This window comes from Hippocampus zosterae, chromosome 9, assembly GCF_025434085.1.
Source record: "Hippocampus zosterae strain Florida chromosome 9, ASM2543408v3, whole genome shotgun sequence".
Lineage (NCBI taxonomy): Eukaryota > Metazoa > Chordata > Actinopteri > Syngnathiformes > Syngnathidae > Hippocampus > Hippocampus zosterae.
Genome location: NC_067459.1, coordinates 9,112,732 through 9,136,071, shown reverse-complemented (window position 1 = coordinate 9,136,071; position 23,340 = coordinate 9,112,732). Strand labels below are relative to the sequence as shown.

At 42.6% G+C, this 23,340-nt stretch overlaps 1 protein-coding gene across 2 annotated transcripts in view; it reads left to right on the top strand.

Annotated features, from left to right (window-relative positions):
* LOC127607023 (plexin-A2-like) overlaps positions 1-23,340 on the top strand; it is a 122,671-nt gene that overhangs the window by 16,664 nt on the left and 82,667 nt on the right. The window contains exons 2-3 of one of the 2 annotated variants that reach the window (XM_052074993.1): positions 13,286-14,616; positions 19,079-19,261. In XM_052074993.1, coding sequence (XP_051930953.1) covers positions 13,393-14,616; positions 19,079-19,261 — 1,407 coding nt within the window. In that variant the 5' untranslated portion in view covers positions 13,286-13,392. Of the gene's footprint in view, positions 1-13,202; positions 14,617-19,078; positions 19,262-23,340 lie in introns of those variants that run through there. The other variant, XM_052074992.1, reaches the window with a different exon arrangement.

Here is a 23,340-nt window from a genome sequence, read left to right as displayed (position 1 = left end):
AGAGCCCAATCAACGTGCCATGCACGTCTTTGGAATGTGGAAAGAAACCGGAGTACCTGCAGAAAACCCACGCAGGCAACATGCAAACTCCACATAGGAAGGCCAGAGCCAGAATCAAACCCCACACCTCTGCATTGCCAGCTTGACGTGTTAAACAGTCATCCACCGTCCCAACCCCTGTGGGTAACAATCTTTTCAAAATAGTTCAATCTTGGAAAGACAACACCACGTCATGGCTGTCCATCAGCTGCACGTTTCGCTGCCGGTCATGATTTACTTTTCTTTTACTTTCTGTTCACGTCTTCCAATTGCAAAACAAAGTAAAAAGAAAAAAGATGCCCTCTGACTGGCTTCTGTCATGGACATTTCCATTGCATCGGATTGCTCGCTGATTCTCAGAGCTGGTCACTGTAATCTTACAATTCTTGATATGTAATCATCAAGTCTGATTTATATTGCCCTTTGAAAGGTTATCAACAGCGTGCGGTGGGGTATTTTGGGGCTGACGTATATAGCCCCCCCCACCCCCCTACATTCTGTATTATTTTTTTCTAGTTAAAACACGCCGTAAAGAACATTTAACATGTATAGCAAATACCATATGTGTACCATCAATGTGGTCATTACAACATTTGTGCGTAATGTAATTTGATGCCAAGCCTACTGCTACTACTACGCAACAGAGGCAGATCTCACAAATGTAGACCGAGACAAAATAAACTTAAAGATAAACTTTATGACAGAAAAAAACAAACCGCATATTGTTTTTACAGTCGGAATCGGCCTCGCAAACGGGCTCTACTGACACCTACAGGAGCGAAGTGGTTGGACGACAGCTTTAACTTTCATGTTGTAGGTTTTACATGGCTGTTTATTTGTTTGCTAGGTAGAATTATTAATGCCCGATAAACATTTGCAAAAACTAGCCATGCCCGCTTAGCTGTTTGATTGACACTCGGGGCTGATGGCACAGGGAGCCGAATAGAACAAGAACAAGGTGTACAGACAAACTCACCCGGCACGACAGGAATTAATGAGGATTAAGAGACGCATCTTTTCATACGCTGTTAATTTCACAATTGAATCACTGCTCTGTATTAAATATACATTTCACACCTCACTGCCCTCGATGCAGACTGAATGCTCATATAATGAAAATGAACCAAAGGCCAAATGTCATGAATTTCATTGTGGCAACAGGGCATATATCCTGTGGGGGTGTCTGCAGCATGAGCATTTATGCTACATATTATGTCCTCTGAGGCTTGTGTGTGTGTGTGTGGCCCTGGGCTGCCGCTATGGCGATAAAACGCCGTGGACTGCTCATCACAAAACGCTGCTTTTCCTAATAAACACGACTCCCTCGCTGTGATCCAATATGACATTCGCTCTAAAAGTCAGCGCTAATAAAGACACTGTTTCTACGCCCTAATTCTCCCGACGTGAGCCCCGTGAAGGTACCAGCCCGTGCGATTCTTCCACTATGCCCGCCTCGGCTATGTTTGACCTACTTCTGTCTCTGTAACATTGTAAACAGATCCACTAATTGCTTTCATTTATTCATTTGGAAGTCAAGTTGTGTTGTGGTTGGCGGCGTCCCAGCTCGTTCATGTGTAACGTGTACAACCGCTACGTCACGCACACGCACACACACCGCCCATCACGTATGCGTCTGTACAGCAAAACCCGGCAGGAATAACCCATCATGCAGGCCACACTGTATGCTCGAGTAGTGTGAGACCCATGGTAGACATGCTCAGGCAATAAAGTAGACATGCGATGCATTTTTCATTATTTTAAGTTTTAAGTTCCCAGGTCTTAACACACAAAAAAATTAGGATACTTTACACACGCTATTTCTTGGACGGCTAAAATTAGACAATTTGACAGGGCAGCCCTGAGAGCCACTGTACTAAAGTTGCCAAAAGTATCAGTGACGTGTGCTCGCAGTAAGGTGTAATAGAGCTTGACGTACTATCACTATCCACTACTATCACTGTGATGCAATTAAATCCATCCATTTTCTAATCTGGTTATTTTATCGTGGGTCACTGGCGTGCTGAAGCCCATCCCAGCTGTCTTTGGGCAGGAGGCGGGGTACATGCCAAACTGGTTGCCAGCCAATCGCAGGGCCCATAGACAAGCACCCATTTGCGCTCACAGCGAGCCTGAAATGTATTAAAACCTTTACAGGTGAATTTATGTGACCTGTAAGCTTTTCAATGCACATGTCCAACATTTTAATGTTTCTGTTCGTTCTTGCATTGCATTATTAATCAAGTGGTTGTGCCCCGACATGAACAACACGGGCCTGATTTAATCTTCATGGACGACAATGTTCCAGCTCATTGAAGTCGCATCATCTGGAACGGCTGTTGGAGACTAGTGTGCCTCAAATGGAATGGCCTGCACTTTCTCCAGACCTGAATCCTTTTGAAAACCTGTGGGATCAGCTGAGTTGCCATGTAGCGGCTCGAAACTCTGCATCCCAGAACCTCAGTGACCTGAGGGCTGCCTTTCAAGAATGCAGTGAACCCTCGCTATAACACGGTTCACCTTCTGCGGCTTCACTGTTTCACTGATTTTTTTGGTGCAATTTTTTTAAATGCTTTTTTTTTTTAAACAGAAAATTGTGTTCTGCATCCTGATTGGCTAAGGGACTGACCAACGTGAACAGTCTCCGCACCTCGTCTCTGTACAGCTTGCCAAATTTACCTTTGCAAATTTTTGGTCTTTGGTTTCATTATATCAGTGGCGGATGCTGGTCTGTCAAGGAGGGGAAGCTCAATTTTGGCCTACATCATAAAATGTGTCCGTTCATTTCTATGTGAATTCTACTGTCCGTTCCTTTTCAAAAAAATGACAAGGATGGCTTCACCATAAGATCGGTGATTGGCTCATTTTGCTGTCAATCAAAAACAGATTCAGCCTCAGACAGATCATCCAATCATCATGCAGAAAAGCTTAGCATCGTGGCCGCCCGATAAACACCCACTGTCCATAGACTCCCAGAAACGCTGAGCGTCCGATGGGCGGGACAAAACCAGCATTTATCCAATGACTTGTCTCGTTTCAATGCATTGGGACAATCTACACTGAACTCTCTAGACCCCCAGCATCCGCGCGGTCGACGCTCAGCGTCCACATAGTTTAAAGCACAGCGAAGCTGCGGGAATGAATGCGAAGAGAGTCGCGTCGTAACCAGAAATAAGAAGCTGATCCGGAACAAAAGTTGAGCGCGTTGTAGCGCATATTTAGGCAATGACATGTCCACACAATTGTACGTCCACACATATTTGATCACTTACTTTTTGACATTTTAGGGGAAGCTGAGCTTCCCTTGCAGGCTTGGAGCAATCGCCTCTGCATTGTATACGTAGTTCAGTACTGTATAATACTGTAACTGTAAAAAATAAAGCTGACTATCAAGTACGAAGTACAACTTTATTGTCAAATGTGCTGTATGTTTTGCATACAGCACATTTGAAATTTCTTCCCTCTTACATTTTTTTGCTTTTTTAAAAAATAAATCCTACTTCACGGATTTCACTTATCACGCGTTCTTTTTGGAACGTAACCCCTGCGATAAACAAGGGATTACTGTATTGGGATGCCATGCCTCAGCAGACAATAAGTCGACTTGTGAACTGCATGAGACGTTGGCAAGCTCTAATTGATGCTCAAGGGTATGTGACGAGTTTTTGAGACGTTGACATTTTTTATTGTGGTTTACCCACCATTTTCTTCACGTTTGTTTCAATGAATTGTTTGAGATGTCCTATTTTCATGATGTTACCAATGTAGTGTGAACTATTACATTTTACATATATTTCAACTGAAAGCCAAATATCCCAAACCTTTTGTGAATAGCGTGTACTACAAATGTCTGTGTTGGATACACTAGTTAAAGGTGAACTCAATGGAAAAATGGTCTTTTCATGAATTTATTGTATGCACTCCACTAGTCTAAACATCCTGATTAATATTGCGTTCATGGAAGAAGAATGAAGCAGCACAATCCATCCGTTTTCATCCATCTCAAGGAGGGCGCTATTTTAGCCAATATAGTACTGCCTTCTGCTGTCAACTGAAATTGATATTGCCATCAGGCTCCCACCTGTGAAGGACGTGAGTGTTTCTGCATGACAGTGCCATTTCAAGACAGTGTTTCAGACAGTTCTGTTTTGCAATCGCTTGAAAGTGGCACTGTATCTTCACTTCTGCAGAAGTATGTGTGCCACAGAGTATGATGTGTGACCTCCACGGATGAATATGCTCTAATTGTTTGGAAGAATGCTCACATTTTTCCACAGTGGGCCCTGTCAAAAGATGCTGGCTTCCCTATTCAATAACATAGTTCCACCACTGGTCGTCATGGTCACGAAGTCCGAACTTGCCATTGACCTAGCATGAGGTGCAGGGAATATAATTGCTCACTTGCATGAGACAAGCGGGTTTTTTTTTCTTTTATAAGAAATGAAGTACTACAATTGAATTCCTTAGCTTTTTCCAAAAGCATGTCAAATATGTTATTATAAACAATTGCAAACTAATTATGAAAAAAATATGCTGAATATGTAGCCTTTAAGAGACACTACAATGCACAACTGCGCTCTAATTATGTTCAAAAGATCACAGCAGCTCGACTGATGTTAGCATTCTTCACCTCCTGCTAATAGAATCTCATCATGACTTATGAGTCTTTGCCTTGTGTGCTCGCTGTGACAGAAAAGCGAGAAGCAAAAGTGATAATATGGCACAAAGTGAGACCTTTCATCCGCAGACCATCTTGAAAAGTTAAAAAACAAGCACTGCTGTGAGGGAAAAGTGGCTGTTTTGTGCCCGGTCGCCTTGTAATCATAAGCCCAGAAGTTGTTGTGATGGCCGTAGTCCGCTCACTTTTTCACCCCTGTGGTCTGATGTTGTTATTGCTTTGTGCGGCCTCATAAATCCAGGCCATGCGGAACAACGGTGATGAAAAAAACAAAACTATCACATTTGATGCCTGTGACAATGACTCCCGTTGTTGACTAAGTGTGAGGGCTGAGCTGTAGCTTCTGACCTTTCCAAAAAACAAGCATGCAATCTGCCTACTGTGTTCACCATTTCACACAAACTTGTTTGAGTTGATGTGTTAATTTAACTTGTGTGACAGTTCATGCTATAAAATGTGACATATATTATTTCAGAGTTAATTGTAGAGTTAAGGGTTTTGAATGGATTATTATATCCATCCATCCTTTTTCTGAACCACTCGTCTTTCATTTGGGACAGTGGTTCTTAACCTTGCTGGAGGTACCTAACCCAACCAGTTCATATGCACATTCACTGAACCCTTCATTAGTGGAACATAAAAATATCATTCAAGAAGTGTTCCTTCAGTTTTGCTGGTGTGAGACTAGACGCTGAGTCCCATCACGTTCTGTGATGCATGTGAATCCATGTTGTACATATTCGTCCAACCACTTACTTTTTTTTGCTCGACATAGTTAGAATGTATTTAGTATTTTTAAAAATTCCAAAAAAATAAAAATAAAAATCACACAATGTACTATCACGACAGTCACACGTTTAGCGAACTAAATTTCCCACAACACTGATTGAACAAGCGATGTCAGAAGCTAATGCCACATGATAATTGCCAACTTTTTTTTTTTTGCCAACGTTATCACCATTTTATTTAATGAACTTGTCTGTTCCATTTAAGTGTGCCTGACATCTCTTAGCACAGAAGTTGGTGCTAACACAACATGTGTCAAGTGTCTAGGCTAGTTGACCCATAATGTCATGTGACTGATCCCCACATGCATTTATTTATACTGCGATGCTGGCCGGACAGTACCAATATTGTCAGGCAAAGGATTTATAATGGCGAGCACTGATAGATTTAGTTTATCAGTCAACTCCGTTTAGATTTAGTTTATCAGTCAACTCCGTTCAAGTGAATTCACATCTCCCATTGATGATAAGGCCATAATGAGATACATGTGCAAGCTGGACAGGTTGGCTATCGCTATTATTTAACATTTGAGCAATTAATGAATGGCACCATAACCATGTCGTGTTGCTTTCCATCTTAAAGTTTGAAGTTTAAACATTGTCTGATCTTTTTAGTGAGTCGGAAAGTTTCTATTACCACATGACAAAATTTATGAGCATAAATGCAGGTGGTTTCCAGGCTGGTCCTCTCAGATGATGTATTTATTAACAAGGACTTCAACAAAGGGGCACTGGTGGGAATGTACAGGGTATGGTTACATTTTTGTCACGGACCATATTTTAGTTACCATTTCCCTTGGAGGGCCATTATGACTGAAATCATGTAAAGAAGTCAAGAATAACAGTTTATTCAACTATTGTTTAAGTTACCGTCATGAGGTGTTGGCAACAGCAAAATGCTTACAATGTCTCTCTTATTTGTTACATGTGAGAATTTGACATTTTGGTACATATTTTAGCAATCATCATGGAAGTTGTCATGTTTGATTTGCCTTTGCGGGCCACATATAATAATGTGGTAGGCCAGATCTGGCCCCCGGGCCTTGAGTTTGACAAGAGTGATTTACAGTCTGGAATGGAGCGGGGAACTTCAGCTCTGGTGGGAATTTTCAGAAGTCTCCAATAATGGCAAGCAACGTTGCTAGATGTGTTGTTAATTGATTTTATCTATCTATCTATCTATCTATCTATCTATCTATCTATCTATCTATCTATCTATCTATCTATCTATCTATCTATCTATCTATCTATCTATCTATCTATCTATCTATCTATCTATCTATCTATCTATCTATCTATCTATCTATCTATCTATCTATCTATCTATCTATCTATCTATCTATCTATCTATCTATCTTTAAATGAGTTGGCATGATGGCGGTGAGCCAGGAAGAATCCATAAAGGACAGAAACTGCCAAAAGTTTGGGATCATTTTACACTTAACAGGGAAGAACAAATGTAATATGGACCACAACAGAATGTCTACGTAGCCAACTTGTGATGATCGAAGTTAGCTTATTGAATACAGCCTACCAACGCTAGTTCTGAATCGCTAATACTGTAACTTTGCATCACACACCAGGCCGGACCCCACCTTCTCAAACTGTCCATGTGCAAAGTCTACGATATAACAGCAGAATGTGAGGATGTTGGCCCCGAGAGGACAAAAACAATACCTTAATTTTGCATGGTATGTTTTAAGTTTATTAATGCAAAATTATTTTTATCTTATTAAACAACTGACCAATGAGATAATCGGTAAAATACCCAATTCTAAAAATAGAGTTTTTGCCAGCTGCAGCCCTTTCTCTTTCGTGTATTTTTAAAAAAGAATATCAACATATTTTTAAGACACCTGAGACATGTTTTAACTTGAGGAAAAAATGCATCCACTCTCTAAATCTGTGTTGACTCAATAAAGCGCATACAAACAGCCATAGCAATCAAAACTTTGGAGTGAGCAAAGTGATACACATGGACCAGCGAGCAAGCAATCACCCGCTTTTGAACATTTCATTTAATCTCCGATGGCAGATGGGTCAAACAAATGAACCCAAAGGAGCCCTTCTCCTTAGAATGATGCCCAACACGGCACCACAGAAGTCATGACAGCAGTTCACTGTGCTGAAATCCAAAAGGATTTATTTGGCGGGGCTGATCTCCATCCACGTCTCCATCTCCCATCCCTCCCCGACCCAGCCTCTTCCCCCTCGAGGCTTCGGCAAAGCGCGTTCTCGTGTCAAACGTCTGGGCCGGAGCGTGTCTGAGTGGCGAGGCGGCGTATACGGGCAGGGAAGTGAAGAGTGTCTCTGTAATCCAGAGTAAACAGCGAGCGGCATGACCATACGCTTCAGACGTGACCGGAGCCGGCTGAGGAGGAATGGATGAAACGACCGCGGCACCGCTTGCCACCAGCGCCTCCTATTTGATCCTGTTTTTCTATTTCCTCTGCTGTGTACGAAATGCTCAGAGGGTTCCAAGCACAGACTCTCAACATCGATTTAACCTCTAAGAGGGTGCGTCGTTGCTGTTTTTTAAAAAAAAAATTTAAAATCAGGTCTGCTTTGACATGCTGATGAGACGATTACGCACATTGCACGGCATCCTCATTGTCTAGCAGACAAAACTCCCTGATTTCCAGCAAAGAAAAAATGGTGAATTTAAGCATACTTTACGAGAGTTATTTCAATGAAAATGCCATTGAATTAATCTGGTTGAAGATCTCTGAAGAGATCCATAAACATCTGTGCGCTGAGTGGTGCGCAAAGCATAACTGGCCAAAACTGCCCAAAGATCCAGCTGTGCCAAGTACGTAATTGTTGCCAAGCAAGTGTTGAATAGTGGCTGTTTAATACCAAGGTAAAGGTTTTTTCTTCGTTCAGAAAAAAACTCACTCATAGTGTCATAATTACGTGTTGTGTGTTCAAAATTATGAGACAAAAAATTAATTTATTCCATTGTGGAATAAGGCTGGACAATAAAATGTGTAAAACTGAAGGACCTTGAATAGTTTCTGGATGCACTGTACAACAACTAGTCTGTTAAACTGCCTGATATCATGCACCAAAGGTTTTTTCAAGCATACACACATATTTAATACAGAACATATGTACAATTAGGGCGGCCCGGTAGTCCAGTGGTTAGCACGTCGGCTTCACAGTGCAGAGGTACCGGGTTCGATTCCAGCTCCGGCCTCCCTGTGTGGAGTTTGCATGTTCTCCCCGGGCCTGCGTGGGTTTTCTCCGGGTGCTACGGTTTCCTCCCACATTCCAAAAACATGCGTGGCAGGCTGATTGTACGCTCTAAATTGTCCCGAGGTGTGAGTGTGAGTGCGAATGGTTGTTCGTTTCTGTGTGCCCTGCGATTGGCTGGCAACCGATTCAGGGTGTCCCCCGCCTACTGCCCGAAGACAGCTGGGATAGGCTCCAGCACCCCCCGGGACCCTAGTGAGGATCAAGCGGCTCGGAAGATGAATGAATGAATGAATGTACAATTAAAAATAGCTCCAATGTTTCTTAACTGTGACACACTTTTGTAAAAGTGCTCTAAGGATTAAAAAAAATCCTCAAGACTAAAAATGGAGTGTGAGCTGCAAATTGAATCCCCATTAAAGCAATGACTGAATTTTCATTGGTGGAGGAAGCACTTCACCAAGTGGACAAATAACATTTCACAGCACATACATGAACTTTCTGAGCAACAGGCCGGAGATGGAATCGAACACGGTACCTCTGCACTTTGAAGCCGACGTGCTAACCACTGGACTACCGGGCCGCCTTTGCTTGTATTTATGAGTATAAAAATAATCACATCAGGCATATATTGCACTTATTTGTATAATTATTTGCACTTAACATTATGAATAACCTGTTGCTATACCAAACCTGTATCAACCATATATATTTTTTTATGTGCCGGTATGTGTAATATTTAAGCGTTCTAAATTGTCATAGAAGTCAGCGCTTCACTCAGCAAGGGTACAGTTCCTACATAATGATGGTGTAAATGTGAGGGTGAATGGCTGTCAGTCTCTACACATGCAACTGACTGGCGAGTGGAAACCAGGTGATGTTGTTATTTGCTTTTCGCCTAAAGTATGGCGTAAATGAGTTGTGTCATAAAAGTGCCTGGAGCGGTGTCGCAAAAGACAAGATTTATCCCTTCAATGTGATCCCCCTGCAGGCTAACGCATGATTCCAGCTTTTTCCGCCAGACTTCTCCATTGTACTCCCAAAAGAATTTTTCCAGGATCCTCCGTGGCTTTGTCGTCACTACCATCTTAACATTGTAATCATCTTCAAAATGGATCCCCTTGATCACCCCTTGTGCTTGGCAAAGGGTCACGTTGGTGGCCAATGAATGGGAAAACTCGTAGTTTTGGTTTCATATATATGTTTTGTGACACCCCTCGTACTTGACTTATTCTGCAGTAAGTACAGTAGGAAAGTTCAAGTACATCTTGCCTATTATCACCACTTATACTTTTAGGTATAATTATCGTAGTTCTGAAAGACACTTTTTCATAACTCCCAAAAAAGTGTTGTTAGCACGCTCTGTCACATGTAAGTCAGATTAGCCTGTAGTAACCTTCTGACTCTTAAAACAGCCTTTTTGGTGGTCACATTCAAATTTCCCGCGCACAAGTGCCTCTATTGAAAAAAAAATATTGGTGACCTTTATGGTTTTAAGGAATGCTCTTATGAAAAACACCCGAAGGCGGCAAAGAGTCCTATAGTCATGCTGGTTAAGCCAAAGGGCAGAGTAAGGACAAAATGCCACTGATCCCTTGAGAAAGTGAAAAAAGATAAAAGGTAACACTGTTCAAATAAAAGTCTGGAGATTGTAACAAAGAAGCTGATTCAGAGGATCATCTGCTTGCGGCAGCCTTTGATTTTGATACCATTGTTAACTCATTCAGTAGCAGCCAATTCTGGACCAAGTCTGAAAAGACGTTTAAAAATGTCTTTGGGAGTGAATGAATTTTTAAAATGTTACCCCTGACAAATAGAAAAGTCAAATGATTTGCTTCATGATAAAAGCAGTTCGTCCAAGTGAGACTCTTTCTCATCGCCATTAACCCTTTCATCTACCAAGAATAACCTAAAAACATGATAGGCTGTCTACTGTCGTGACTACTGTCCCTGAAAGGACTAAAATGGCCATTTGTCACAATTATGCTTCTTTTCCATGTGTGAACCAGGTAATTTCCACAAAAAGGATACACGAGTCTGATAAGAATGTATTCGACGACGACGATATCTGCCTATCCCTGTTGTCTTTGGGCATTAGGCGGGATACACCCTCGACTGGTTGCCAACCAATTGCAGGACACTCATAGACAAACAACATTTTGCACTGATAATCACAATTATGGACAACTCAGAGCATTCAATCAAGCTACCATGCATATTTTTGGAATGTGGGAAGAAACCGGAGTACCGGGGAAACCCCACGCAGGCAACGGGGAGAATATGCAAAGTCAGCACAGGAAGTCCAGGGCCGGAATCAAAATACCCTAATATCTGCACTGTGAGGTGGATGTGTTAACCTGTCGACAACCGTGCCACCCATGTAATGTAATTTAACGGAAAAAATAAATAAATAAAATACTCATAGATAACCAGCTTTCAGTGGGTAATTACTGGCAGAGTTGCTGGCGGCAAGCCTGGCAAAAAACAAACAAAGCGACTGCACACTTTCAAGCGACCGCGGTGCAAGCGTGGCAGCGACAGATGGACGGGAGGTGCCGTAGTGATTCTGGAGGGAGCCCAGCCAGCTCAGTGTCAGTCCGTCCGCTAAATTCCTGGCTCACGCTCAACTCGGCAGGATGTCCGTCTGATGGCCAACACACCGCGGCGTGACCTCCCCCCCCTCCTCTTTTTCCAACGTAACTGTCATCATTTAACATCTACTTAAACTAAGAAGCATCCTTGGGAAAATGCACATAAATAAGATGTTCAGAAGAGTCACTTCACTGAAAAAAAATGATCTCGACTAAGAAAGAGGCAGAACTGTTCAAGTGGTTAGCACGTCTGCATCACAGTTTTGAGGTTCGGGGCTCTCGACACCCAAATTGTCTGAAATCGCTAACCCAGCATCAAAGCTAAGTTGTTTATATACAGTGCATTGGGTTGTGGGTTTGAAACTGCATGTTGGGTCAAGATTGTGATCTAACAAAGCGTAACGTTTATATTATATTGATGAGTTAAAGCTACAAAGAAATGGGTTACTTGGTTATTCGTATAGCACCCCCCCCCCACTCCCCCCTTCATTTAAGAAGCAGCAGCTTGTTGTATGTCAGAGCAGAAACTTAATTCGTTTGCGGAAAAGTTGTTGGAGTTGAATCAATTCATGTTGTCAAATGAAAAACTATTTGGACTGACTACTGCCTCAAGTGTGGGGTGTGCTGAGCGGGAGAATGACTGGCTTGCACTCCCGTGACAACTGGGGATGGACCTTGGGGTGGCTGCTTGTTGAGCCCAGAATAAAACATTAAAAAAAATTAAAAAGCTAATCCAAATTGCAAAGCACGTACAAGTCCGCCCCAAAGCAGTTACGGCAGTGCCTTTAGATACGCCTTGTGAGTTTTTCAAGATGTGCGGCATCATTTAGCTGATTTTTTAAAGGGTTTTTTTTGCTTTGACTTGTAAACAAAACACAAACAAATGAGCTCCGTATGGTGTCAGTGAACTCAATTAAACTCACTTCACAATAAGAGGGAGTTTGGCGTAGTGTTGTGTGTGTGTATGTGACAAGGGGTCAGCAAAATCACGACTCTCCAGCATTTTCTTTCAGCACCGGCTTGGCGAGGATGATACAAACGGCGGGAAAAACGGGGGTGACTACACCTTAGGCTCCTGCTGATACATGATGACACTGCGGCGGATTTAGGGTGATGGCATGTTTGCCAATTTATAGTTTGTCCTCCCGAGTAGGCACTTTTATCACCTCCCTTTAATAGACTTTGGTGTGGCAGTTGTGAATGCAAGCCCAATTTATCCGCAGTGCCCGTCTGCGGCGGCACACCACATTCATCTTTGTTTGGAGGTGAAAACCTGTTTGAGAGCAAATTAATTCATTTTGCGGCAGACACAGCCAGACACAAGTAGGCTTCATGATAAGGGAATGTGAGCACATCATTCACTGCTACATGTCCGACTCGTCCGCGCTCATCTCGGCTTTGAGGGGCATTGTTTGCTAGCCCCCCCCCAGGAGATAGCTCCATAAAATATACAAATGAAATTAAAAAAAGGAAGCGCTAGGGTTGATGCTGCATGGCTGGGAATCTCTAATGACTTCCTGCCATCCTTGGAAAAAGGCTGATTAATTTGGAGAATGTCGGCTACAGTGGAGAGTGATGAATTCCTCTTGGATTCGGCCATTTAAGTGAACATGACAGGGTGGCGGGGATAGAAGTTGCAGCCCCAAACACAGACACGTGATGAATACATTTAGGTCGCTTTAATAAGCAACCAAAAGAGTCGGCCGGGGCAGCTACATTGTTGTGACTGCTTTGTTAGAGTAATAGGCAGGGGTTAGTTCTCCTGAAAGGAGTGGCACATTTAATAAGCTCCCCAGATGATGCTGGGGGGGAAGTATGAAACTCTCTCTTGTAAATACGATGAGACACTTAGAACAAATGAGCGCTTGTTTCTTTGATGTATCATGAGTCTGCTAAAGGACAAGCAGACGGGGAAAACAAGCAGAAGTGCGAATGATAACCTAAGTGCACTTAAAACGAGCAGGGACTTGATAAAACAAACGTCTCGCCTCTTCTCTTTTTAGAGTAATGTGAAGTTTCCTGGGGAAGGACGACGACTCCTCTGGCTTTCACCTCGCCGGCACGCAGTCCTCTTGGTTTGTCTGAGCGCCTTTGTCTTGGCCCTGCGGGGATGGGAACGCGCTTACATAAGAGATGGACTTATGGCCGCTTCACTAAAGTTCACGGCCCTGTGAAGGTCATGTCATGGTTCGTGGCCCTTGGGCTCCTGACACTCATCCTCGTGAGTCAAAAGACTGCGGCCGGACAGACTGTGAACATCTTCCAATCGGAGCGGCAAGACTGGTCACTGAACCATCTCGCCGTGCATCAATCCACGGGAGCCCTCTACATTGGCGCTGTCAACCGGATATACAAGCTGTCGGCGAACCTCACGCTCCTGGTGTCCCATGCCACAGGGCCCGAGTACGACAACAAAGCCTGCTACCCTCCTTTGATTGTTCAACCCTGCTCGGAGCCCCTCGTCTCTACGGACAATGTCAACAAGCTGATGCTCATCGACTACTCCCAGAACCGGCTCCTGGCGTGCGGCAGCCTCTACCAGGGCATTTGCAAGCTCATGAGGCTCGACGACTTGTTCATCCTCGGGGAGCCCACGCATAAGAAAGAACATTACCTGTCCAGCGACACACAGATGGGGACCATGTACGGCGTGGTGGTGCCCTCGTTGGGTCAGGATGCCACCCTGTACATCGGCACCGCAGTTGGAGGGAAGCAGGACTACTTCCCGACTATTTCCAGTCGTAAGCTGCCTCGCGACCCGGAATCCTCTGCCATGCTCGACTACGAGCTTCACACTGACTTTGTCTCATCGCTCATCAAAATCCCCTCAGACACCCTTGCTCTTGTCCCACATTTTGACATCTACTACATCTATGGCTTCGAGAGTGGTCATTTTGTTTACTTCATGACCGTCCAGCCGGAGACCCCGGAAAATGGGATGCCGTCCGGGGGCTCCCTTGGCGACCTGTTCTACACTTCCCGCATCATTCGCCTCTGCAAAGGCGACAAGAAGTTCCATTCCTACGTGTCGCTTCCTGTGGGCTGCGTCCACCGGGGCGAGGAGTACCGTCTGCTACAGGCTGCTTACCTGTCCAAGGCTGGCAGGGTCTTAGCCAAGGAGCTTAACATTGGCGCCCAGGATGATGTGCTCTTTGCAGTGTTCTCCAAGGGCCAGAAGCAGTATCACGACCCGTCCGACCACTCCGCATTATGCGTATTCACCATCCAGGACATCAACACACGCATCAAGGAGAGGCTGCAGTCTTGCTACCAGGGCGAGGGACACCTGGAGCTGCACTGGCTGCTGGGAAAGGACGTGCAGTGCACCAAGGCGGTAGGTGGACTGATACACACTTAAATGCTTGACAGGGGCACACATTTTAGTCAGCGCAACCGGGGGACCATATAGGACCACGCACTTCCAAACCAGATGTATGATAAAAAAACTACATTTAACATGGACAAATTACATCCTCTTAATATGCACATTTTTTGACATTTTTCAATGTATGTACATAAGATCCACGGAGGAAACCAACAACAAAGGGTTTAAAGCAAAGAACAATCTATCCACATCGTATAATTTTCTTGCCAGTGCAAAGGCTCTCTTGCCTAAAAGTTACCATTCAAGGGTGGCACAAACCGCTGAACAAGAAACCAACATTTAGTGTAAGAACTCATTTTATACATTTTTTTTCACAAAAATCAACTCCCTTAAAAGCTTTATATTATTGAGGCACTATCTTTGTCTTGTGTACCATTCCAAAGCTGCAAAAAAGGTATTTGGCCTATTCACCTTGTTTTATAGGGCATTATAAAACCCAGTATAAGCACAACTAAGAAATGTCATTTAGAGGTGATTAGTGATATTACAACCTAAAACACTCGACCCATGCTCATTCACTTCAGCATCCGGGGATTCATATACAGTATCTGCAGAGGGGTTCCGCCTTTTTTTCTATATTTTTGGGAAAAAGTATTTTCAATGTTTCTCAGCATGTTTTAAGAAGACAAAGCAAAAAAAAACAAAAAAAAAAACCCAACAACAACAACCCGGAACTCATGCATGCAGTGTTACTAAATATATCACTATATTAAATATGTTTCTATTATTATTATTATTATTATGAAAACTTGATGTGCTATAGAAAAAAACTAGGGCAGATTTGGAATATGTGGAGTTTTATCGTAATAGAGGTGTTCACACGGCAAGATTTGGTCCGGTGCTGCACCAGGGCTGCCCCAGTAGAGCGTTCACACGTGCAAATTAGCTCCGGCGTAGCCCTGGAAAAAGGCTTACACCGGACCAAATTTGATCCACCTCAGGGAGGTGGTTTAAAAATTTGCTCCGGAGCAAATGCTCGTTTGCGAAGCAGCACCGATGTAAATTTGCACGTGTGAACGCAACTGGGTTAAATTTGCTCCAGAGCAAATGCTTGTGAAGAGTACGTACGGCGAAAATGCGTTGCTTTTGTGCTCTGTCGGACTTCCGTCATGTGTTTGTTTAATAACAACACAAGACTTGGCTGGTAACATCTTTCCTTTTGTAGGAGACTGGACTGTCTCCGAGTTGTTTGTGTAGTTTGTTCCTTTGTTGTGTGTTCACAACCCCCCGCCCCCCATATAATTTATTTTGTGATTTCCTCTCTTGATTTTCTGTTTGGCGCATTACGTGTTTGCTTTTCTGAGTGTGATTGAAGTCATCGTTGATTTACGTTTTCGGGGGCGGTCACTCTCGAGGAGAAGGCACCGGAGACCGAGAAGGAGAAGGACATGCCTGTCCAGTAGTCGCTTGAGTTGTGTATACGTTTTAAAAAGAACCAACACAACAGCTCATTTGTTTTCTGTCGTTTTGCTCCGCTGCAGAAACTGCCGTGTGAACGCAAGTGGGGCTGCACCGACACTGTGCCGGTGCAGACACGCTCAGCGGCTTTGTACGTGTGAACGCTTCACACAATTTGCCGCAGTGCAAAAGTATACATCGGTGCAGCGCCGGAGCAAATGTGTGCCGTGTGAACACCCCTTATGTCTGTTGCAGGTTTGATATCTTATTAAACAAGTGGTAAACAACAAAGGACTGTAGACCAACATGGTGGAGAGCAGCATTAACAGAAATACTCTCTGATTAACAACCACTCTTTGATTAACCACGTTTGCAAATACGAGCAGGGTCCGATTCTGTATTCCAAGAGTGCAGGAGACTTGGATGAGCTTCAGCCCAAAGAGCTAATCACACTTGGCAAGAAGCTTTGATTTCATTTGGGCGGTTTGGCCACCAATGCCCACCTTCCTCTAATCCTTTTCCACTCCCCTCATCCTCGTCGCTCCACTCGTGTCCCTGACCGCACCGCTCAAAACCTCTCGAGGATTCTCCTTCATCTTGAGAGAAAAAAAAGGGCCTTTCTCGCACATGTCCATGACTACGCCTTGATAAAAGCCACAATTATGCATAATGAAGCTTTCACAGGAACGAGCCGAAGGCAATGATGAAAACAATCATATCCATTAGTGTGCCGCTTCCCAGCGTGCACTTTGATTCGACTATGCTATCAAGCAAATAGGATGTTATTCAAGTCAAAGCAGCCGAAGCAGGTTGTAAATACATAATAGCTCAATCATTAATCTTGCTGTGCCGTTAACCTAAGGGACTAAAGAAAACACAATGGCTTGATTCGGAAAACTGATCATGACATCACATACTTCTCAGTAAAGGAGCCACAAGCAATTCTAATTGCATGCTTTGTTAAAGGCCTTTTTAGAGGCTAATATCAGATATTTGTTCCCTACATAAAATCAGAGGTTTTTTTTAAACAATTATCTTTATTGTGTTTGAATTTAGAAAAAAGAGCGAGTTACAACGGCAAATATCAAAGTACAGACTGCATGCTTTAGAGCCTTTGAGAGTGTTGGAAGCCTTCTAAAAAAATCGTCATCTGGTGTGACACTGATTTGCTCATGTCATGCACTTTTGAGTTTATTTAGCATGTGAGCAAACCATTATTTGCTGACTGCAGCTGAGCCTGATGGGACCATTCTATTGATATCAAGTGTGATTTAAAAAAATAAGAAATAAAAAAAATAAAAATAAACCTCAGCAGCATCTGTGGTGTAGCGTGGGGTTGTCGGTTTAGTCGAGCAAAGTAATAAACCTACAGTGAGCCTTTTTTACCCTTTTCGGCCTTCGAAGCTTCATTTTGAGCAAGTACAAGCCTGTGTTTATGGGGTGGTGTCAAATACAAACAAAACCCCTTCCAGACTCCAGACAACTGGTACATGCTGTACTTCCAAGTACTTTCAACAAAATAATCCATATTAATTAACGAATAAAATGCGTACTGTAATTTGAAGAAATGAAACAGGCATATACCGTTGATACTGTATGTGGTTCATGAGATTCGAGGGGCTCACAACGTTGTGGGCCTCCATAGTGTTGAGCAGTTATAATGAACGGACATTTAATATATTAAACTACAAAAACATGAATTAGAGTAGACATTGTTAATATTATTATAAAGTACAGCAACACAAATAAACTACTGCAATCGACGTTTTAAAACTGTTAATAATTGGTATATGTTTAAAGCATATCGGTTTATATGGCATGTGTCTCTCGACTGCAAAGCAGCAACTAGTTCTTTGAATGAATTTGACTCACCAGATTCATTGTCCATAATAACGGGGGAAAAAACAAGAATGCACAAATCAGAAGTAGTGAATACATTACAGTGCAAATGTAATCATGTCTGATGTGTTGTTTTTCTCGAATAACTTGATGGAAAATGCTCTTAATTTTTGCATAATGTTAACAGATGGAGGGTTGCATTCGGCGCAAATGCATTAGCTGAAGAAGTGCTTTCAAAATGAATGCAAATAGTGTGCTTAATTCAGATGGAATTCTAATGGGCCGTTTGTGTGCATATAATGTCATTGGACAAATAGAAAATGGATTAGTCCACTCTCTCTCTCCTCCTGGATGGATGTTTTCATAAATTAGAAGGCGGCTCAATAAGAAGTACCGGTAGTTGACTGGCAATGTCCACGCTTCCGTGGAATACACTGTTCACCTGCCGTATGGAAGATTTTTAAGTGATCCTCTTCAATGTTTTCATTTAACAGTACAGCGTAGCCGTCCCTTGCCATGTCGCCGTTAACTCCTCGTCTCACTGTATCGTGGATTTTTGACACGAGCATGGCCACGGAATGAATTCAACTTGTATCTCAAGGCACCAGTGCCATTGTAAACATGTCAACAACAGGAGGAGGTGAGAGCAAATTAGCAAATAAAGCCAGCAGCTACTTAAGGTTTTGAGGCACATGTAAAGCAGAAGAAGATACAGGAGCGCTTTGCACGCGGCACTCTTTGATGCTTTATCAAGCATCAAGGCATCTCTGGCACTGCTTATTTGTGTGATGTGACATCAAGTGATCAACAATCACAAGGAACAGGTGCAAAACACGTGCCACCTCGCGCGCTTTGCTATCATGGTGAATTTGCAACCGCTTACAGTCGAAAAAGCGTAGCTGTCGAGAAACCGTTTGAAGTTCCTGTTTTTAAACATGGAGGAGGGGGGAAAAAAGCCGTTGCGCTAAACACGGAGGAGTTCGTTTTTTATTCACACGTGTCACTGCTGATTTTTCTTCCCTTTTCCCGGTTCACAATTACGCTTTTCTTTCTTGCACACATCTGTCATCCCCAATCCACTGTTTTTCACTCTCCCAGTGTCTTCTTTTATCTTTCTCGCACGCTAAAAAGTGGCCGTTTTAATTATTAACATTCTTTCTTACTCCGCTCACAGCCTGTCCCCATTGACGACCACTTCTGCGGCCTGGATATAAATCAGCCTCTGGGGGGTTCCCAGCTGGTGACGGGCCACACGGTTTACTTGGAGAGCCGCGAGAGACTGACCTCGGTCATCTCCTACACCTATAATGGACACAGTGTTGTCTTCCTGGGCACCAAAAATGGGCGGCTTAAGAAGGTGAGAGTAACGCCTTGTGGCTCTTTAAGTGTCTGTATGGTCAACTTAGACATGTGGTTATAAATACTGTACATTTTTGAAGGTAATTGCTGGGAATGTGCAAATCTTAAGGACTACAGTATGTACTGAATTGTGGAGGATAGAATTGAACTGTTTTTAACTCTTTCAGTTTTCCAGTTTTATTTTGTGGGGGCATCTGGCATGACGCAAACTCATCCCTCACCACAGTATAAAAATGTGAGCACCTTCATTTACATCAGTGGTTACCCAATTTCAAATAATTGTATTTTACGCACTATAAGGCGCACCTAAACACATTTTCCCCAAAGCCGACAGTTCGTCCTATAATCCGATGCACCTTATATATCTGTGGTGTCACAGTATCTTTATATTGAGTTGTTTCCCTGTGAGTGTGTTCCTCTGCCATCTAGGGGTGATTATTAGCAGGAACCAATTGTAACCTAAAAGGGTTCTGCCTGACACTAATTGACATGTGCATTTGCCAACACACACTCAAACAGACAACTACTTTGTGAGCTCTGCACAGCCATTATGAAACGAAGATAATGCCAAAAGCATAGTTAACTACTGAATAAATGAAGGAAGAAGGTGTCAAGCAAGACTTCCAAGGATATTTCGCCCCCTTGTGCATGTGAGCCCACGAGATTTGTGTTTTTGTTGAATCAATTGTGTTCATAACTTTCGTCTTTCAATTATTGTTTTGTAATGCCATTTATTTTTATATGCGTCATGTCCGTGTTTGTGACCAGTACTAATGTCTTCGTTACAGCTGCAGCAGTTGTGAAGGCTCCATATAAATAAAACTATATAGTATTGTATTGTATTCCCTTTAGTGTAGCTCAACCTAGTGGATGCATAGTGCAACTGAAGCCACTATTGTAGCTTCTATTCTATGTGCCTTAGAGTCCAGTCAGCCCTATATATGAAAACAATTTTAAAATAGGCCACTCATTGAAGGTGCACTTTATAATCCGAACGGCCTTATACTGCAGAAAATACGGTACTTAGTTACTATAGCTTGCACCATTTTTTTAAAACTACAGTGCACTGTTAGATAGCTAGTTATGCTTACACGCCAAAAATACATATTCAGTGAATACCACAATTTGGAGAGCAGCTTGTATCGTTATTTATATTCCCAAGCAAGGAGGTGACACACATGTCAATTATCCAACGACCAAGAGCAGGCCTGGAAGTCTGTTAGCTCATGACCGAGCTGCCGGCTAGCGCCTCTCAAAGGACCTGAGCTGCCGGAGGCTTTATGTGGATTTATTTTTGCGGCTCAAACATGTATGGATGTGTAGGCAGAAGAAAGACGCTAGAATAATTTTTTTTTTTTTTGTCCATCATGGCATGGTGTCACACATTCAGTAGCTGCACCCACAGTCTTTGAGAGCAGAGAAGCGTTTCATTTCACACTCCAAAGACTCAACTATTGTGTACAAGCCATCAATTTTATATAATATGCCCATTTTATTATAAAATTCTTCATAGACCAACTTGTCGGTTTTTGACATAATATCCGTCATATTTATTGTTTTTTTGATTGAATTATTTGTCATTATATTCCATTGCTCATTCTGTCTGTTTGTAAAAAAGTTTTTTTTATTATATATTTGATATTTACAAATGGCAAATCATTAAAGAAATAAATAAATCACCACTGATTTTCAGCAGCAATATAATAAATTTGTAGTCCCAGCACCGATGAGCACATTAGTGTAACAAAATCTCCCTTTAATTCATTAACTCAATCACCAGCACAATTAATGATCTAATTATCAGAAGGTTTAATGTATCACGGGAATTAAAGTGTGACTTGGTGCGGCTGCTCATTTGCGTACAGTCAGCAGTCACCATGAGTGCGAGTGCGTGTTAGCTTTGTAGTCTACCGAATGTCATTGTTAGCTGAGTGTAAGGAGACTTTTAAGCAGCCACTTGTTTGACATCTTGTTTTGATTACCCCCTAGGAGAATGACAAGGCACTTAGAATAAGACCACTCCAGTGTGTGGGCACACACTTCAGAGCATCAAGTGTTTCGCTATGTTTCGTCAATGTAAAATTAGATTTTCACAATCTCACAAAAAGTCAAGGATGGCACACTTTTGTTCCATTCTTTGGCTCCTTACATACATTTTGTTAAGTATTCTAATTCAAAGCAGTCAGACACGAATACCAGTTGCTGTCAAACATAAAGGCGCTGTTTTATTGTTGTTGTTCCATGTGCATGATCATTAAGAATGTTTAAAAGTGAGATTGTTCACACACACCTGGAGTGGGTCAAATTCCCTTTCGACTTCAGTTGTTAAAGCGGCTTGATTAGTGAACTTTTTAATTGCCCGTATAGAGATTGTTCAATCTCTGGAGTGCCTGCTTACCTACTAAGTCTGAAACTAAACAACCAAGTAAATCTTGCTCGAATTGTTTATTTCCCCAAATATATCTATGAGCGGGCCCTTCTGAAGTTTCCCTCATGTGCAGGCATGACTATGTTAAGTCAAATAAGACGCCCATGCCACACCGCCCAAAATTTCTCCGCCCATGACTTGGGTCATTGTTGGGAAATTACATTTTCTACGTGAACCGTTCAAAGGTGCAGTTCAAAAGAATTTTTAATGAACTCGTTCGGTAAATAAGAACAAAATTGAACTAAGTCCATCGTTTCTAAAATGAAAAGTCCACAGCAATTTATTTTTTGAACAATACGTTACTGTCAATCATTAGCCTCAAAATACTGGCATTTCCTTATTGTTGTCACTAAGTTGCAAAAAAAGTCCTTATTCCCCTTATATATGAAAGCCAATGTACAGTGGGGGTTTTCCCCCTGAAAAACATAGGAAATCTGGAACTCTTGAGGAAAAAATGATCTTTCATACGCAAAAATGTTGTGGGAAGCAATACTAAGTTCAGTTCATGAACTTTTGTTCCTTGAACTCATTCAGGTACAACATCGACGTGGATGATATGGTTAAATTAGCCAGCTATCATTCATTTACCGTCTGGACACAGAGGGGTGAATTTGTCCTGCTCCAGAGGGAACCAGAATATCCAGAAGTCTTGAAACATCATTAAAAGTCTCTAGGTTTTTTTTTTTGCTTGTCGTTCTTTGATAACGAGTGGTGAGGGTGGTCAGACAAAATGCCCGAGCGTCGCCGTCTTATGACAACAAAAGCGATAGTATGCATTTGCATGAGAGAAAACCACCCCCTGCAAAGCGGAGTGAGTCCAACCAGAATGTGACAAGCGGATGTTAAGTGTCTTGTGATACTTTATCCTTTGTGTATTTTTAAGAGTAGAATGTAACGGACCTTTAATAAAAACATCTGGGAACTGTGTGAAGATGTAAAACAAATAAATAAAAATGTATACTATATGTCTTAACAGTGAATATTTTTAATAGCAGTTATTATTAAAATGCTACTTAAAGCACTGTCTGTATGGTTAAAGATTTGACAATGCTGGCAGTTTGAGATCATTATTTCCTGAGGTAAAAATGGGATCAACGACAAAATTCCAATCAATGCAATTAATTGTCATAGTAGTCAAACAGACGAGGGAAAAGAAAAGGGAATGTATCCCTCCCAACCAGTGAAAGTTCTCCTCAAAGGAGCCCCACAGACATTATATGACCCCTTTTGTTAGACATAGTGTACACCAAGCTGATTAAGCCCGTTGTCCATCACGTGTCATTTCAAAACCCACTGATATTACAATTTGTACTCCTGCGGGCCCAGTGCTTTCATCCGAGTGTATGGGCTGGCTGGCACCTCGCGGGCTCGGCTTCCTTTGCAGGCAGCTGAGTGAGGAGATGTGGGAGAGGACTGTTGTGACATTAGCCCGAGGAGGGTGGGGGCGGGCTATGGGGTGTGGGGGGTGGGGGGCTCGGTCTTTTTGGAAGCAGCAGTCTGTCTGATACGCAACGCAAATGGAGACTGGGTGATAGAAAAAGACAAGCTGGACTGGGAGAAACTGGGACAGAAAAGCGGAATAGTAAGAAAGAGACAAACAAGAAACACATGCAAGGGTAGTGGGGGTGGGGGGGATAAAAACAAGTGCA